Source organism: Triturus cristatus, chromosome 3_1 (assembly GCF_964204655.1).
Source record: "Triturus cristatus chromosome 3_1, aTriCri1.1, whole genome shotgun sequence".
Classification (NCBI taxonomy): domain Eukaryota; kingdom Metazoa; phylum Chordata; class Amphibia; order Caudata; family Salamandridae; genus Triturus; species Triturus cristatus.
Genome location: NC_140583.1, coordinates 511,217,968 through 511,237,559, shown reverse-complemented (window position 1 = coordinate 511,237,559; position 19,592 = coordinate 511,217,968). Strand labels below are relative to the sequence as shown.

The following is a 19,592-nucleotide window of genomic DNA, read 5'->3' as shown; positions in this document are numbered from 1 at the left end:
ATCTTGTTCTACACAGGCCCACTTCCTGACACATCATATTCAGATATTGGGGTTACGCTGTCCCAAGGGATCTGGCAGAGGGTACTCTCACTATGCTCTTGATAGTAAGGGTGCTATTATATTGGTGTATAATCATATAATCACATAAGTAATGTTATAGTGGTTGAACTGTTTATCTTTTTCACTATTACTGTAATGCTGGTTACAATGCTCTGTTTCTTCTGTCTAATCATTATGCAACATTCTATTTATACAGCAATATGAATGTTTCAATACATGTTTGAAAAGCCATTTCGTATATTTCTTGTGTTTACCTTGGGCATGCAAAAGTTAACAACAAAAGGTTAGATCTGTTTCCACATTTCCTTGGGGAGTAGAAGCAGTGGTCATGTTCAAGGTTGTTGACACCGTCTGGTACCCTAGTATGTTTAGGGGTTCAGGTGGTGCATTGTGAGCTAGCTAGGATCCAGGTCAACATTTTCTGATGTTATATGTGAACTAAGTTTCCATATTCGGAAGCTTCTGTTGTCCAGAAACATAGTCCTACTTAATCTGTGGGTATCATATAACACCTTTTAGAGCTAAGATTTATTGCTTTGAAACTGCTTTTTGAAATATTAAAAGCTCTGTACTTTGCAAAGATTATATAGATTTCAAATAAATTATGTGAAGTTGCCAGTCTGCCAGTTTTGCTATTTTGCACCTCCTTAAGTAATACACAGTATACTCTATTAGCAGCAGGTATGCCAATCATTTCAACCATAGATATTCCATCTTCTTAATTGTACCCCGTGACCAAAAGGTATCGACTCCTGATTCCATGGCAGATAACTTACTGACTGAAAAGTGTCTTCCAGTTTGCTCGAACAAAGTCCCAAGCGAGGCTCTGCCCGACGGCATTGTTGGCAATAAGAGTAATGGTGGAAATGCTGTCTTGCTTTCGAATTTTTGTGGGATCCAAGGTATACTGAAGATATCTATGAAATAACATAGGAATTTATGACAAGTATTAGTAACAAGAGGACATTTTTAAAAACTTGATTCAAGTAATAACGGAGATTTGTTTTCCAAATAGACATCGGAATAATCTTCCTTACAATATTAAAGCAGCTCATGGGAAAGCTCTCAAAAGTTGGCTATTGGCAAATAAATTGTAGGCTGTGCTCTCTCTCTTTGCAGTTCTTTTTAGCCCCAAGACACCTATGGGCATTAGTGCACTCTATAAATTGTATTTTAATTTCACATTCCATTAAAATATTGGAACATGTTTAGGGCATTGTACACAACACTGTTAGATACAAAGCAAATATTTTAGCGAATTTGAGCATGTTTATAGTAATTGGAACTTTCCTGCTCATATTTTTTAATTTTTAATATGTGGTGAGGTAACCAATTCTCTTAATGGGTATTATTGTATAATCAATGTCCAATTTACCACACAAAAGAAGTTGCAAACTATTATTTGTAAGCACAAGCATTTCTAGCCACATACTGTAATGTTTGTGTTATGAAAACTCACTGTAACTCTCATGATGTACTAATGTGGGCCACCGTTTTCTCATCAATAATTTCAGTGCAAATGTTGCAGTGATATTATCAATGATGCCATAGGAGATATCACAAGTGATGTAATATGTGGGGGAATTAGCAGTGCCTGTCGAGGGTGTGAGTTATCATTACCTTAGGGCTCAACTTATAGTTACTTGAGATAACTATAACTACTGAATTGCTATGCTTTTGTGTGTGTAAAATCTGAACCTAGCTATAATGAATTTCAAAAGTTCCTTTAATTCTATTTCCCAATTGTAATTTCCCTGTAATATTTGTTTTTCTCAGTGAAATTCTAGAATTATCTAATGCTATCACTGGTTGTGAGTGGTTATGTGGGTGTGTTAGTGGGTATGTCAGTATGTGGCGAGTGTGTGTGTGAGTGTGTGTGTAACTAGCTGTGTGGGTCTGTGGGTGGGAGTGTGGGTCTGTGAGTGGAGATGTGAGTGGCTGTATGGGTGTGTGAGTGGGTGTGTGAGTGTGTGTGTGTTTGCCTTTGTGGGTCTGTCAGTGGGTGTGTGAGTGGTTCTGTGGGTTTCTAAGTGTGTGTATGTGAGTGGATGCATGGGTGTCTAACGGCTTTTCTAGGTTTTTAAGTGGGTGTGCGAGCAGCTGTATGGGTGTGTGAGTGTGTGTGTGTGTGGATGTGTGAGTGGATGTGTGACTGACTGTGTGGGTCCGTGAGTGGGAGTGTGAGTGGTTTTGTGGGTCTCAGAGTGGGCATGCAAGTGGATGCACAAGTGTGTGAGTGGTTGAGTGAGTAGTTGGTTGTGTATATGGGATTTATATGGGTTTGTGAGTGGGTATGTGAGTGGTTCTCTAGGTCTCAGAGTGGGCATGAGATTGGCTGTACAGGTGTGTGAGTGGGTGTGAGTGATTATGTGGGTGTGTACATGGGTGTATAAGTGGCTGTATAACTGTGTGAGTGGGTATGTGAGTAGCTGTGTGGGTGTATGAGTATGTGAGTGAATCTGTGAGTGGATTTATTTTTAAATTTGGAAATGGATCCATAGATTCATTTTAGATTCACACGGGGCTGCACTGAGCACCCGCGGTGTATCTGCAGATCCTCGCGCTTTAAAAATAAAACATTTATAGACAATTTCTTACTCATAAAGTGTCCCTCACAGACCCCTCCCTAAGTCCAGTGGGGTCAGGATACCTCTATTCTCCATCAGTCCAGTGGGGCCAGGATACATCTATTCTTACCCCTTATATCCCATTTATACCCTATTTCCCCCAAGGAATTGTGTAGTGATTCACAACTTTTCTCTCGGGTTGCAGCCAGCCGATCACATCATTGCTGTTGGCGAGTGGATCTGAGGATCCATGGTGATAGATCCTCATCTCTGGATATATATATAAATCTTTTTTCTTCAATAACTCCAAAACTACTGAAAAGGTTTACACCAAATTATGAAAAGCACTCTTTCTGTATCAAGACCTAGCTTTATGTCACATTTGGTGTAATTCCATTCAGCCGTTTGCCTGCAGAAAACGTGTTTTGGGACAACCCCTTTTTCTCAGTCCCCGCTTGAAAAATCACCCTGATACTTTCCAGACAGCAGCTGAAGTGAGTGGCAAACTAGTTTTGAAACCTTTGTGAACATTCGCCAAACTGCACCAAAGTTATTGGCAAACCAAAAATGCTTTTCTTATGGAAAATAGGTCCTAACTATAACTACCTACTTACAACTGCCAGTAGGTAATAAATATGTATAGGACTGCTGCCCTGCTGTGCTGCCATACTGCCCTGTTGCCTGGGTGAGAAGAACTGAACCTGGAACCTGTATCCAGGACCACCAGAGTGACTCCAAGGACTAGTTTCTTGTAACGCACACCAGGACTCTACATCTGTGAGTCCTAACCTACACCAAGTGATGCCACCCCAGTCCTGGACCCTTGGAAGTGGGCCTGATGGTGTTATGTCAGCCCCTCTGTGGACCCAGCAGAACCCATGCATTTCCCTTGATATGCGGTGCAACCCCAAGCAGAACCAACACACCACCTATGCTGCATGGACTTCACATCGCCATCATAGCCTCATTGAAACTGATGCTGAGCAACACATCCTCTATGCAGACACACATTGACGGCATCTTAGAAAATGATGCAGGGCTCCACATAGCAAACCACGCAGCTTCTTCAGGACCAGCCAGTACTCAATGCATCCTTGATGCAGAACTTGGCATTAAAAGCCCCCTCGCTGATGAACACCTTGCCACCAATACAGGATCTCACACCGCAGCTTTGCAGCTCCCAGGAACGACAGCTGTGCAACGCATCTTAGACCCAGATCTTGCACAATGAGGATTTAAGATACTCTTGTTCAGCTGGCCTAACTGGGTCTATGTAGCCAGCCCGAGCTCTAACATGCTCGGCCTCAACTTGTGACTTAGTCCTGCTCAGGCACAACCAGATAACCACAGTTGGCGCTTTGTGATTTTTGGCACTATGTTCACTGAAATCTTTAAAATTGCATGTCTCTGGCTCTACGTATTGGATTTTCATGGTTTTGATCATGATTTATCTATTAAACCTTACTCTATTGTTCTAATCTTGTATGGGATCCTACTTGTGTTGTGTTTTTCCTTATCATTTAAAATGTTGCCCAAATACTTTACACATTGCTTCTAAGTTAAGCATGACTCCTCTGTGCCAAGCCTTTGGAGGGTTGAGCACGGGTTAATTTGCATTTGCTTATGACTTCAACCTGACAAGGATTGTGGTTGTTGCTTGAGTAGGGTTTCACCCCCCTCAACCAGTAACTCAATTTCTAATACCGAGGCATTCATTCGTCCTTCTTCATCTTTTGGATTGTTCAGCAGCCATTCACTTTTATCATCTTCTGCATAACAACAGGCAGCAAGGGAGTCCACAGGCAGTAAACGGCACTGCAACGAACATCTCTGACCCTGTTTCTGATTTTCCTACCTTCCCAACTCCCAATCAGTGCACCTTTACTAGAAGGAACAGAAAACACTTAAATTGCAGCCCAATGCTTTGCTACATTGCTCGAAAATGTACTAGTAGTGCACATAAACAGATACTGCTGACTGCTGTCAAATCACTGCTGTGAAATGCTTTCCGACTTTGGGTTTTTCATATTTCAAAAGTTCTTTCCTTTATTTAAAGTAGTGGAAGCAGCTTAAGCACAGTATTTTGAAAAGTAGAAAATATATTTGCTTGAGTTTCACCAAACAAAATGTCGGACTTGGTGGCCTCAAATGTTTTGCCTTCTTCCCTCCTGTTTGCTGGTATTTACTTGTGTTGGCATTACCACTGATAGCAAGTGCTGAAGTGCTTGTGCTCACCCCTTATAACATGGTAAAATTGGTTTACACCCAATTGGCACATTTAATTTACTTTTAAGACCCTATTAAAGTGATACTACATGTGCCCAGGGCCTGTAAATTAAATGCTACTAATGGACCTGCAGCACTCATCATGCTACCGACTACATATGCATATAAGTCACCCCTAGGGTAGGCCCTAAACTTTCCCTGAGGCTGGGTACATTGTATTTAAAAAGTGGGACATGTAATTTAAAGTTTTACATTTCCTAGTAGTGAAAAACTCTTAAATTCATTTTTCACTACTGCGAGCTCTACCTCTCCAATGGGATAACATTTGGCTACCTTATTACATTTAATAAGGATTAAAGTTTACATTGGAACAGGTAGGGAAGTCATGTTTGGTCTCAAAAGAATTGAAATTTAAAATCCTCTTAAATAGTAAAGTCAGATTTTAAGACACAATTCTGAAAGTTACCATTTTCTTGGCCTAACTATTTGATGCCCCCAGTCTGTGTCCTGGGTCACATTACTCTGTATAGTTGGCCTTTGTGTATTTCTCCAGACAGTGAAACAAAGGGTGACTAGCGTTAGCAAGATGGGTCATCCTACCAGTATGGAAGGGGTGGATCGGTTCCCTGACACACTTACCTTTCAGGGGGGCTGCCTCTAGCACATTCACAAAGAACTTGACACTAGCCAATTGTCACCCTAGACCTCTTAGAGACCAGGAAGAGGAAGCAGGGAAATTTCCAGAACTGGATAAGGAAGGCTTAGAAGTTTCTCCTACTTCAAAGGGTGGCATCAGGTAAAAATGTTGGACCCTTAGACCAACTATTCAGTACACTTTTGGACCTGCGGAGGACTTCAGGAGGACTGTCCTGCTGCTAACAAAGGACTGCCCTGCCACTTGAGGCCTGCCTAGTTCTTCAGAGAAATGCACTGCTGCTTGAGCTCTGCCTTGCTGCTCAAAGTAGAGAAGACCATCTCCTTGAACCCAGGACTACCAGAGTGACTCCAAAAGTCAATTGACTGACCTGTTGTTCTCACCCACAGGGACACAGCATGCTCCATAGGCCTCCCTGCAACTGCCAGCTGACCTACTGCAACTGGACCTTCCAGGACCTGCGAATGGACCTGCTTGACCGTGATCCCCAAGAGGTGCTTCCTTAGGTCCTGGACCCTTGGCTGGTATCAGAGAAAACTCCCCTGGGAAGAAAAGGAGAAATCCTGACTGTTTGGGGTCTTCGTGTCTGTGAATAGGCCCGTTTGCACTGAGATCTCACTGCCCACGATGACTGCCAATGCGAAGTTCCAGCAGCGACTGCCAGCGATGACCAGCAACGTGAGATCTGAACCTCACATTACAACAATGACCAACTGTGACGCCTAGTCTCCTCTTCACACTATTTCAAGGACCATCTGCAATGCGTTCCCTGCTCCTCACAGCCTCCTCCACTGTGAACTGTCTCTTTGCACTGGATTTTGAGAAGGTTCGTTTTTCAGCTAGACTAATCTGGTCCCTCTATCTAGCCCATGTTCCATCATGGTCAACCTGAATTTGTGGCTACCCCAGGTCTAACACAGCCAGAAGACTGTAAGTGACATTTTGTGCTTTTAGGCTCTATTTTATCAACATTTTTTAAATTGTGTATCTCCAGGTTCTGCCGATCGGATTTTCATTTCATTTACTACTATATACTCTGTTTTTCTAACCTGGGGTGGGATATGTCTTGTGATGTGTTTTGACTTGATAACTATTTGTGTGCTCCATAAATACTTAACACAGTGCAGCAAAGTTAAATCTGATTGCATTTATGCCAAGCTAAAAGAAGGTTAAGAACAGGTTATTTTAGTGGCTTGTTGTGGTTCACCCTGACAAGGATTTTGGTTGTTGCTCAAGAACAGTTCTCTCCCCCCTCAACCAATAACCAGGGTCACTGGAATTATGCAGCAGGGGGACGGTCAAATTATGCAACAGAGTTGAGTAAATTATGCACCAAGAAAAGGCAAATTATGCAGTGATATCTGGCACATTTTGTGATAGTAATACTTCATTATATTCTCATTGTTCAGTTGTTAACTCTGCCTGGGCATTGATTGCACCCCATTAGTTCCATTTTAACACCAAAATATTACAATAAGCAACATAATGTAGGCCCTGGCGGCATACAGGACTTGTTGGGACCTGTGATCCAGACCTTGCGTCCTGCTCCTACCGCCGCAGAGACTGGAGCAGGTCCTTTAGCATCTGTGCAATTCCTGGCCCCATTAGAGGCCTTTACCGGGATGGCAGCCTCTGTGTTTGATGCCTCAAGCGGCAATGAAGCCCAATGGGAATCCTGGGCTGGATGCTCTTACCTTCTGCTGATAACCCACCTGGAAACGCACTGAAGCTCCCACCAAACACCAGTGGTGCAACTGAATAAGCCCTAGTGAAGAGTCTGACACTGTACATAGATTGATCCCACGTACTTACACCTCAGACCCAAGCCCTCAGCCTGAATGTGCCACGGCTGCGAGGCCACTCCTTCCTGCTAGGATGGACAGGAACCTTGTCCATCCATTGTACATTTACTTGTGACCATTGGTAGCTCTGCATCCCCTTCTGCCCCCACTTGCGGCTTGTTCTTCAGTTGGCTGCTGTGAGGCTTCTTACCCAGGACTGGTGAGGTTCCTCTTTGACCCTATTCAGAGCTGTCACTTTCTACAACATTACTGTCACTATACTAAGCCTCTACCTGCTTTACTGACTGTTGTAGCGTAATTGAGCTGCACGAAAGATGTGAGCAGGTAGTTGTGGATAGTTGCTAGGAACTGATCTCCGCTCCACGCTCCATGTCCTACTATATACAAGTTATGGTTTGAGGAACCCTAAACAGCGCAGATTAACCTTTGATAAGTTGAAGCCTCCTGGCACTACACATCAGTCAAGGGCTGAAGGGGGTGGTCCACATGATGCAGGGCCTGTCTCGCTGGCTGGTATGGATGCAATCAATAGTTCCGATTGGGCTTTCGAGCCCTGAATGACCGATTTGACACTCTAGATAAGAGGCTAGATGTAATGGTGAGTGTTTTGACCACCATGGGCGTAGATTCGACACTGTCAAAGGTAGAGGGTCAGATTTAGAAGATAAACCAAAGAACAAAGCTGTTGCAGTATAACCATTATCACGTATAATAATCCAAATACAGTATTGGATAAGTAATGGTCAAGGTCCGAATTCCAATGCAATCCTTAACAAAATTTTACGAGGACAGTCTAATGAGACAACAGGTATACAGAACATGCAAGTAGTCCAAAGAAGTCATCCATTGGTTTTAATTCACATTTTATTATTTTTTCAGAGTCCGAGCACAGGATTTTGCCGACACGTGTTTTGTCTAATCCTAGACTTTTTCAAGGCAATATGGGAATAATATCATGATGTGGTCTGGTGTAAATGCGTCACAGGCCAAAATCCATTTGCGCGCTCCAAAACAAAAATTGTATATTGAAGCGCGCAGTCAGAAATACACTGCGGACTTCCGCGAGTAACAATAGTCTATGTGGAATTCCCTGTTGTCGCGTACAACCCGCTAGAATTGCGACTCTTTAGTGATGTCTTGTTTAACTAAATCACATCCTGTCCCAATATGAGGACCATAAGTATCATCCATTCAAATAAGCAACATCCCCAAAACAAATGATCGACAAAGGAAGCAAAACCCTGATACGTTTGCGCCCATTCCTGCCGAAAGTCTCCACACACAAGACGCGTGTTAATGCTACCCGTCCTTAGAAGATGTTGATGCTCACACAATAAAAAAATGGGATCGTCTGGAAAAACTAATGAAGACGGTAGCCATGGAAAATGAGGATTTGGAGGCAAGAAGCGGATAAACATCCTTATCTTGGGGAATACCTGAATCCGCAAATACTGGCCGCCTGGATCAGTTTGTTGAGTGACTATTGACTGATATATTTGGTAAAGATTCCTTCATGACCACTTTTCTGGTTGAGCGAGCCCATCACTCACTTGGTCCACGCCCAAATCCAGGATGCCCAGCGAGACCACTCATTGTTCGATTGTTGAACTTCAGAGACCAAGTCACTGCCCTATGTTTGGCTAGAGAAAGGGACCCATTGAAGTGGCAGGGTTCCACTGTCTTCTTGTTTACGGACTTTACCACGGTAGAGTTGAACGGTAAACCGTGTATGTTTATGCAGACTTTTTGATGACAATATTCTGAAGAATGCTCCTCAACGAGGCATGACTCCCCAGAGAGGTCACCAGATATCCAGTCCAGTGCCAGCGCTGATTTGTTTCCTACCAGTTGATGTCCTAGAGTTTCACATGTTTATCACTCATTTATTGCAGGAACTAACGATATACATATATCGTACTTTTACAAATTTCTGCCTCTGTGCTAATTCAGAAATTGCTTACCTACTATGTAGCAGTGTTTAATTCGTCATTTTTTCCAACAGGATATGAGAGCCTGATGTGGCATTGCCACCCTCCAATGTGGTATACACATGTATGCTAATTTGATACCATCCTACGGTTAGAGGGATTATGGCTTTTGAAATTCTGTTGTGGTTAAGTATCACTTGGCATTTGTTTTCACATGGAGGCCACATCGCTTCTTCACTAGCTATAGTACTTACGTAAGAGGAGTCTCCATCTTGATTCACAAACGGTTGCCATTCAACTTTCCACTGTTTATACTGACACAGAGGAGAGGCATCTTTTAATGGTGGGCCACTCACTGGGTTACCGTGTACTGTTGGTGAATATTTATGCACCAAACACAGCCCAGAATTCTATTGAATAGTGCAGTTACAGATTGATTTAGTCAATGCAGACCATAGTTGTATGGGAAGTGATTTTAACATGCTTTTAAACCCAGCGTTGGATAGCATCGCGGATGCCTCAGTCAGTAAGGCCTGCTCTCGGTGCATTCTGTAAGAACTCTGTGACGTGCACTCGTTGGTTGATGCTTGGCGCCAGCAGTACACTCTCAAATCTGCGGTCCACTCGACACAACACAATTTATTTATTTATTTATTTATGGGCTTGTAACGCGCCGGCATCACACCCGAAGGTGTATCTCCGCGCGGTGCTGTGAAGAAACAGGTAGGGCAGCGCTCCAACTAGAACAGGGTAGTCTTTAGGCGTTTCCTGAAGGCCAGATGGCTAGGGCAATCTCTGAGGGAAAGAGGAAGACTGTTCCACAGACGTGGGCCCATGATGGAGAGGGCGCGACCTCCCTGTCTGGTCTTGTTATGTCTAGGAACCTGAAGTAATAGCTGATTGCTGGACCTAAGAATGCGGGAAGGGCGGTGGTATACAAATTTCTCGGCCAGGTAGTGTGGACCGAGGTTGTGAAGACTCCTGTGCACCACACAGCAAATCTTGAATTCCACCCGTTTCCGGATGGGAAGCCAATGGAGGGCCTTGAGGAGGGGCAAGGATGGAGTTCTAGGGGGGGCATTGGTCACCAGGCGGGCCGCAGTGTTTTGAACCACCTGAAGTTTATTAAGCACTCCTTCATTGGCTGCTAAGAATAGGCCATTGCAATAGTCCAGGCGGCTCAAAACGAGGGCCTGGACCAAGGTCTTTCTTGTATAGTCTGGTAGAAGGGGGAACACCTTCCGAAGGAGGCTAATGATGTGGAAGCAGGAACCCGCCGTGGTGCTGGCATGATAAGCAAGGGTGAGATCATGATCTAGACGGACCCCCAGATTTTTCACCACCTGTTTAGGGGAAGGGGCCTGACCCAGACTGGAGGGCCACCAGTCAGGGGTCCACAGGGTTTTTGCCCCTCCGAATAGCATGACCTCAGACTTTCCCACATTACACTGGAGAAAGTTCTGGGCCATCCAGCTGGCGATCGCAGTCATGCCGTTGGAGAAAGCTTGTCTTATCTCCGGGGTAAAGTTTTTAAAAGTGAACAGCAGCTGCGTATCGTCAGCGTAGGAGATAGGCATAAACCCGAAAGGCCTCACAATGTTAGCCAAAGAGGAGACATATACGTTAAACAACGTAGGGCTGAGACAGGAGCCCTGCGGGACTCCTCTGGTGATGCTGGCCGAGGGGGAGCTGAAGGAACCCATATTCACCTTCTGGGTACGTTCGGAGAGAAAGCTGGTGAACCACGCCAAGGCGGATCTATCAATACCAATCCCCTTTAATCTGGTAAGGAGAATTGCGTGGGATATGGTGTCGAATGCTGCGGACAAGTCCAGCAGCACCAACACCACTGACATCCCTCTGTCCAGGGACAAGCGTATAGCATCCGTGACGGAAAGAAGAGCCGTCTCGGTGCTATACCTGGGCCTGAACCCCGACTGAGAGTGGTCCAGACAGCCGGACTGCTCAATGAAGCTGGAAAGATGGTGATTCACATGCTTCTCCATCAATTTGCTGATGAACGGCAAGAGGGAGATTGGCCTCAGATTAGTCATATCAGACCAGGGGATGGAGGTGTTTTTCCTGATAGGCTTGACCATGGCCTCCTTCCACTCCCGGGGGACCAGTCCCTCAGAGAGGGAGCGATTGATCACCGTCTGAATGGAAGGACTGAGGACACTCCCAATGAGGTGCATGACACGGGCAGGTACAGGGTCCACTGGGCTGCCTGATTTAATAGTCCCGATCAGGGAGTTGACTTGGTCCAAGCTAATCTCGGGGATAGAGGACAGCGCAGCGGAAACAGCACCGACTGTTCCGGGCTGGGGGCTAAAAGAGGGGACCGTCTCCTCAATAGGTGGGCTTATTTGGGAGATGTTTCGATAAATGGAATCGATTTTATTGGCAAAAAACCCAGCGGTATCCTCACACAGTTTTTGGGTCAGCATTTCTGGACTGTCACAGGCGACGGGCTTGGTAAATGTGCAAAGAACCTGGTACAGTAGTTTAGGGTCGTTGCCAGCCTCAGACAGTTGGAAGACAATGTGGGATTTACGGGCAGCTCTGATGTTTTTATGATAGAGTCTCATGGCTGAGCCATAGCGGTCTTTATCGGTTATACTGCGTGAGATTCTCCAGGCTTTCTCCAACTTCCTGCAGGCCTTTTTCTCCGCACGCAGTAGGTCCGAGTACCATGGTTCCTGCCTGCGGTCAGAGCGCCGATTACAGCGTCTTAAAGGGGCAATTAGGTTGACCGCCGTGATCAGGGCATCATTGTATTTAGACAGAGCCGAACTGGTGGAGTCAGAGGGGAGAAAATCGGGAGGTACGAAAGTAGTTTTAAAAGTGTCAGCGGACACCTTATACCACTGCCTACGCCATAACGGGAGGGGAGCAGGTTGGGAACGTTCTTTGATGAGGGCGGGGAGGGAAAAATTAATTACAAAGTGATCGGTCCATTCCACCTGCGTAGAAGGATAACACGTCAGGAGGTGCGAGTTGGACAGGATTAAGTCGAGGGTGTGACCGGCCTGATGGGTCGAACCTTGGTTGCACTGTTTAAGACCAAGGGCAGATAGATCAGCCAGCAGGTTGCGCGCATCTGCATTGTCAACCAGTTCACTGTGGACATTGAAGTCTCCAAGGAGTACAAAATTAGTCCCTATGCTGATATGAGGAGCTAGTGTCTCCAGAAGGAGGGTCGAAGCCTCCCCACAAGGGCCAGGGGGACGGTACACCAGTGCTCCCTTCCAGCAAGCTTGTGACAAGGAACCAATTCTGAAAACAAGGATTTCAATGTCCCTAGTACAGCATTGGTCGAGAAAGGTGACAGTGAAAGTGTCTTTATAAATTACTGCGACCCCGCCGCCGGTTTTGACAGGGCGGTCGAGCCTAAGAATCTTGTACCCCAAAGGGATCCCCAGGGTGATGGCAGGGACCAGATGGGGTTTGAGCCAGGTCTCCGTACAGAAGCAGAAATCAGGGCGGGTCGAGTGGATTAAGTCCCAAACCTCCGAGTGATGCTTCGGGAGGGATCTTATATTACATAATATACTATTGCCCCTAGGAGACCTGGGACACAAGTCCTCAGGGGTCAATGTGCCTGAAAGGGGAGGGCATGGGTATGACTGGTAACGGCAATGCCTACATGAGAACGGGCCCTCTGGACATAAGTCAGGGTCCTGAGCGCAACCTTTCGGCGGCGGATGCCACAAATTACGTAGGTCATTGGAGGAGTACCTGAGTCTGTCAGAACCGCCAGCGGAAGGAGCCTCGATAACAGGGGTCATGGCCCCTGGCCCCGTGCGGTCACGGACGGGCACAGACGGGCTCCTCTCTGGCTCGTCTCAGGCGCGACTAAGGCGCCCCCTGCGCGCAATCGCTGCGCGCTTGGGCGACGAGAGGGCTTAAATGCCCTGCCTGATGCAATCAGCTAGAGCGCTAGCAGCGCGATAGTCTGGGTGGGGTCACTGGCTCTTCCTGTCCCGCCCTCCGCTCAATCGGCGGGCGGGACAATACCTGGGCACGCTTAGATTATTGGCTTCTCTTGGCCACACTCATAACCTGGCTTATCTCCATCGCAAACCTCTCTGTACATTGTCAGATCACTACCTGGTGGCACTAAAGTTACGCATCCCTAGGGCAACAGTGGCGATTCCAAAAATGGCACTTCAAGATGACCCCTTCTGCGCTGAATGCCGCACTGCTATTTTTGAATAATTTGAATTAAATAAAGGAACCGTTGCCTCCAGTGCCACTCTATGGGAAGCAGTTAAGGCATATACAAGAGGCGTTTGGATCTCGAGGCATGCAGGAATACTTGGGATCTGCGTGGTACCCTATACCGATTAGAGGTGGATTTAGCAGAGCTGGATCAGGCACAGACTCTACATCTCACTCTGAATTATCTACAGTGCTGAGCACCCCTACTAGCTGACTTTAGGATGTCGGTGGAAAGAGAGGCCCATTATCTTGGGGAATATGCTAAGGCCCCGTAGATATAGAGAAGGGGAAAGACCTTGACATACATTAAGTAGGCTGCTGCAACCGTTTTGAGGTCAATAGTATATCTCAGGCCTTCAGTGGCCTGATGGCACACACATCGCAGACAGTTTAGGCATCAGGCTGAGGTGCTCAACCACTACACCGACCTTTAAACTTCTCGGTTGGTCTAAAACATCACTGAAATAACTAACTATTGAGATGATATAGCCATGGTTTGGCTCGCCACTGCTCACCAGAGGTTCCTTAGTAACCCTTTCACTACTGAAGAAATAATCCAAGCCATTGATTCTATGGATGGCGCTTAGGCACTGGACCTAAATGGGTTTTCTGGGGATTTTTATAAACCGTTCAAGCAACTACTGGTGCCATATCTCTTAGAAATGTACACTGAGGTGCCTGAGAGTGACATACTCGTGCCCACTCTTTGGAGAGCAGTGATAAGACCCCTTACACTGTGGCCGCTTTCGTTGTTGAATTTTGATAATAAAATCTTACCGAAAAGTTTATCGACCCAAAGTACATTATTAATGGCACAAATAATATCTGCTGCCCATTCGGGATTTGTTCCTCATGGATCAACAGCTCTAAACCTGCAAACCATTTTTGCCATATTACATAGAATTTTCCCCATGGTTCTAGTGGTATTGGCATTGCTAGATGCTGAAAATGCCTTATATTCACTGGAATGGCCTTTTTTACATGCTACACTATTGCAAATGGGGTTCCCTTTTAGATTCACATCCCTCATAATTCTACTATACTTGCAACCAACAGCATGCATTCAACTCAATGGGTCAATGACTGCACCATTCGTTGTGTTGCGGGGAACTAGATAGGGATGTCCCCTATCACCCCTATTATTCATAATAACAAGGGACCCCCTGGTGCATCATCTCCAGATGAACCACCTCCATAGGGGCCTACAGTTTAAGCCCGTCCCACTACTAGTCACGCTATATGCAGATGATATCCTTTATGTGAGGCACCTAGCTGAGAATCTGACACATTGGTTAGGACACTTGGTTTTCCCGTATGAACGCAAGGGTCTTGGGGTTCCCAAAATCTATCCCTACTATCTGGTAGCACAGTGCAGCTTTGTCCAACATTGGTACCATCCAGACATGCAAATACAGTATGCTCTACCCAAGATAGACCTAGCTGCCCCAACACCACTCGAAGGATTATTACAGACCAGGCTACGCAAGACCCACATGCTATTCAAACAGTGTCCACGACTAGCTGGGCCTGGAAAATACTGATTCAGATGATAGGTGGCCAACTCCTGTACTCATAGGCAATTCCTCTAGCTGCCAACCCTTGGTTGTCAATTACCATAGAAAAATTGGTACAACGCACCCTTTCGAGATATTTATTGAGGGTCACTGACACAACATTGATGTAAAAAATATTGAGGCGAAAAATATCAAGTAAAAAATATAGACAACAAAAATGTCGACTCCTATACTTAAACAGGGAAGTACAAAAATATTGAATCAAAATTATCGATGCAAAAAATATCGATATATTAAATATTATAAATTTTAATCCAATAAATTAAATTCAATATACATTTTTACAATATATTACAAATAAACTTAATAAAAAACTGGACACACAAACATAATAATTTATACATATATATTCACTTTAAAATAATTCAAAAACCATTATCTTTAATTTATTTTAAAAGTTTAAAATTATATAAAAATTATATATATATATATAAATAATTTATTTTATATATAAATAATTTAAAATATAAAAATAATTCTAGAATAAATAAAACATTGAACTATGAATAAAAATGTAAACTTAAATTGCCCAATACAATCAGTGCAACAGTAGGAAAAGTGTTGGATAGCAAAATAATTAGATTTACTATTCCAACTCCAGTGAGTGCAACAGTAGGGAATGTGTTGGATAGCGGAGGGGTAACAATTACTACTCCCACTCCAAACAGTGCAACAGTAGGGAAAGAGTTGAATAATGCAGGTGTAAAAATTACTATTCCCACTTCAGTGAGAGTAACAGTAGGGAAAGTGTTGGATAGGGGAGGGGTAAACATTAATATTCCCACTGCAAACAGTGCAACAGTAGGAAAAGTGTTGGACAGCGGAGGGGTAAAAATTATCATTCCCACTCCTGTGAGTGCAACAGTAAGGAAAGTATTGGTTAGCGCAGGCGTAAGAATTACTATTCTCACTCCAGTGAGTGCAGAAGTAGAGAAAGTGCTGCATAGTGGAGGGGTCAAAATTACAATCCCAACTCCAGTAAGAGCAACAGTAGGGAAAAAGTTGGCTAGTGGAGGGGTAAAAATTACTATTCCCACTCCAATGAGTGCAACATTAGGATAAGTGTTGGATAGCGGAGAGATGAAAATTACTAGTCCCACTCCAGTGAGTACAACAGTAGGGAAAGTGCTGGATAGTGGAGGGGTAAACATTACTATTCCAACTCCAAAGAGTGCAACAGTAGGGAAAATGTTGGATAGCAGAGGGGTAAAAGTTAGTTTTCTCACTCCACTGAATACAACAGTAGGATAAGAGTTGGATCGCGGAGGGGTAAAAAATTGTATTCCCCCTCCAGTGAGTGCAACAGTAGGGAAAGTGTTGGATAGCAGAGGGGTAAAATGTACTATTCCCACTCCAGTTAGAGCAACATTAGAGAAAGTGTTGGGTAGCAGAGGGGCAAAAATTACTATTCCCACTCCAAAGAGTGCAACAGTAGGGAAAATGTTGGATAGCGGAGGGGTAAAAGTTAGTTTTCCCACTCCACTGAATGCAACAGTAGGATAAGAGTTGGATAGCGGAGGGGTAAAAAAATGTATTCCCCCTCCAGTGAGTGCAAAAGTAGGGAAAGTGTTGTATAGCGTAGGGGTAACAATTACTATTCCCACTCCAGAGATTGCAACAGTAGAGAAAACGTTGGATAGCAGAGAGGTATAAATTACTATTCCAACTTCCGTGAGTGCAACAGTAGGGAAAGTACAGGATAGCGGAGGGGTAAAAATTACTATTCCACCTCCAGTGAGTGCAACAATAGGGAAGTGCTGGATAGCGGAGGGGTACAAATTAATATTCCCACTTAAGTAAATGCAACAGTAAGGAAAGTGTTGGAAAGCGGAGATTTTTTTACTATTCACTCTCAAAAACGTTGAAAAATATGTATATATATATATATTCACTGAAAACACCATAGCTTTCAGGGGTGTTATAGCTAGGTGGACATTTCCCTCGTACAAAACCCTAGAAATTCCCCTGTTATAGTTAGTTTAGCTAACTATAACTCGCGCCCCCGCAATGCACTGCTGATGACGTCACATATTACATCACTCATGACATGGTAAGTGACATCACTGATGAAATCACTGATGACATCTCAAATGACATCACTGATGACATCACTGATGACGTCATCCAGTGACTGTGTGCTTCTGTAAAGTTTAAATATGTTTTATATATTTATAGTGAAAGGCCTGTGGGAGAATGATTGGGTGTACAAGTGTGTGAATGGATGATTTTCTAGGTGCGTAACTGACTCTATAAGTGAGTCATTAAATGTATCTTACTGCAGACTAGTGACTAAACTGTGTGAATGTCTGTATGTGTCTGTGTGTAGGTGTATAAGTGGCTGCATGGTTTTGTGAATAGCTATATGAGTGTCTATATGGGTTATTGATTGGTTGTCTGAGTATCTGTATGGGTGCCTGAGTGTTTGTGTGGGTAGGGTGTGTGTGACTCTATGCATAGATGTGTGAGTGGGTGATTCTATGGGTGCATGGTTTTAAGAGTGCATCTGTGATGAACTGTATGGTTGAGTGAGTGTATGTATGGGTGTGTTAGGGACTGAATGTATATCTCAGTGGTACATGTGTGACTAACTACATATGTGAAAGGCAGTATATATGCATGTAAGAGTATATAAGTGGGTATATGTGAGAGTGTGTGATTGTGAGAGTGGCTGTATGGATGAGTGTGTGCTTGTATCAATGATTGTATAAGAGCGTAAGAATGTGGTACTATTTTTATGAGTAAGTGAACTTGAGTGTGTATAACTGCATAGGTGAGTAAATGGGAGTGTGATTAATTATTTGCATGACTGACTAGGTGTGAGAGTACCTCTATGGATGATTGGTGGTGTGTGAGTATCTATGTAGGTGTATAAATGCATATGATAGTCTTGTATGGAGTGACTGTAAGTATGAGTGACTGTACAGGTGAGTGAGTGGAGGTGTATGTAGACCTAAGAGTTAATGAGTGGGTATGTAGTTATTGGTATTGGAGTATCTATGGTTTTGAGAATGGACGTCTAAAATTTTGAGTTGGTGTATCAACGGTTAAATTAGGGTGTGAGAAGATGCAGTAATTTATCACATGGATGATGTCATCAGTGATGTCATTTGAGATGTCATCAGTGATGTCATCAGTGATGTCACTGACCATGTCATGAGTGATGTAATATGTGATGTCATCAGCAGTGCATTGCAGTGGCGGGCGAGTTATAGTTAGCTGAACTAACTATAACAGGGGAATTTCTAGGGTTTTGTACGAGGGAAATGTCCCTCGTACACCCCTGAAACCTATGGTTTTTTCAGTGAATTTCTAAGGTTTTTTAAATGCCAATTCCTAACTATAACGCCCCTGAAACCTTTGGTTTTTTCAGTGAATTTCAAAGGTTTTTTAAATGCCAATTCCTAACTATAACGTGCATGAAACCTATGGTTTTTTCAGTAAATTTCAAAGGTTTTTTAAATGCTAATTCCTATCTATAACTTATCTCTGAAGATATCATGTTCAAATGATTTTGATTGGATTTGTATATTTTTCAAATTCAGTGTGTCAATTTCTTTAATTAAGTTTTTTTTAAAATACTTTTTTATCACCATTTTTAAACTTATTTTTTCAAGTAATTATTTTAAAAATTAATAAATATTATTTGAACTTAATAGGTTTTTCAAACATATTTTTTTATATTTTTCAAAATATTTTTTTAACTACATGTTCAAAACTTTATTTTATATATTTTTTTCAATGTTTTTGGATTGGCGCACCCTATGTGCACGTTCTCGATCCCTACGCGATAGCATCCGCGCATGGTATGCGTCGGGTACGTGGTTAGTGCGCGATCGCAATGCGACCGGTATGCGACTCCCAGTATACGCGACACGTTCGATGTACGTAACGCGACGTTTACGTGCTTCCGCGATGCGTCATCTGCGTCTATGACGCGGTAGGTGCGTGGATCCGGCGAAATATTTAACATTTAAAAAAACATATGTATGTATTTCATGTGAATATTAATTGAAGACAAACTCTAAACTAGTCTTAAAACTAAAATATTTTTACATCTAATCCTATAATTTTTTTTATTCAATTTCGCGGATGCGCGCTTGGTGCGTGCTGCATAAGCGCAGGGTGCGCGGATCCCATGTGACCTGCAAAAAAAGAGATTTGATTGGTTCATTACACTTCCTCTTCTATCTATTGAAAAACCCCACCCATTTCAATCATTCTTCTTTGACCTTCTTTAGAGGACCATCTCTTTGGAGAGAAGAAGATTTTTTAGACTAAGTTTACACTTAGCTTTAACTTTTTTCAACCAAAAATGGCTTCAGGGCAGCATGCATCACCTGCATCTCCTCATACATCTGAGGATGAATTTTTGGAGGAGGCACCACCCAAAGAACGTTTTTCTTCAGTGGTGTGAACATTTTTTACTTTTCCCGAGGGGCAGAATAAGACCAATGCCACCTTGGTCACGTGCAGGATTTGCAAAAGAGGCCTGTCGCGAGGGGATCCTAACAAGAAATACTCGTGCGGCACGGCAAGTATGATGAAGCACCTGAGGACCC

At 43.7% G+C, this 19,592-nt stretch overlaps 1 protein-coding gene across 3 annotated transcripts in view; it reads right to left on the bottom strand.

Moving 5' to 3' along the window:
* LOC146860504 (aminopeptidase Ey-like) overlaps window positions 1–19,592 on the bottom strand; it is a 724,459-nt gene that overhangs the window by 76,963 nt on the left and 627,904 nt on the right. For all 3 annotated transcript variants that reach the window (XM_085644417.1, XM_085644415.1, XM_085644416.1), the window contains exon 19: window positions 837–977. In XM_085644417.1, coding sequence (XP_085500543.1) covers window positions 837–977 — 141 coding nt within the window. The remainder of the gene's footprint in view (window positions 1–836; window positions 978–19,592) is intronic.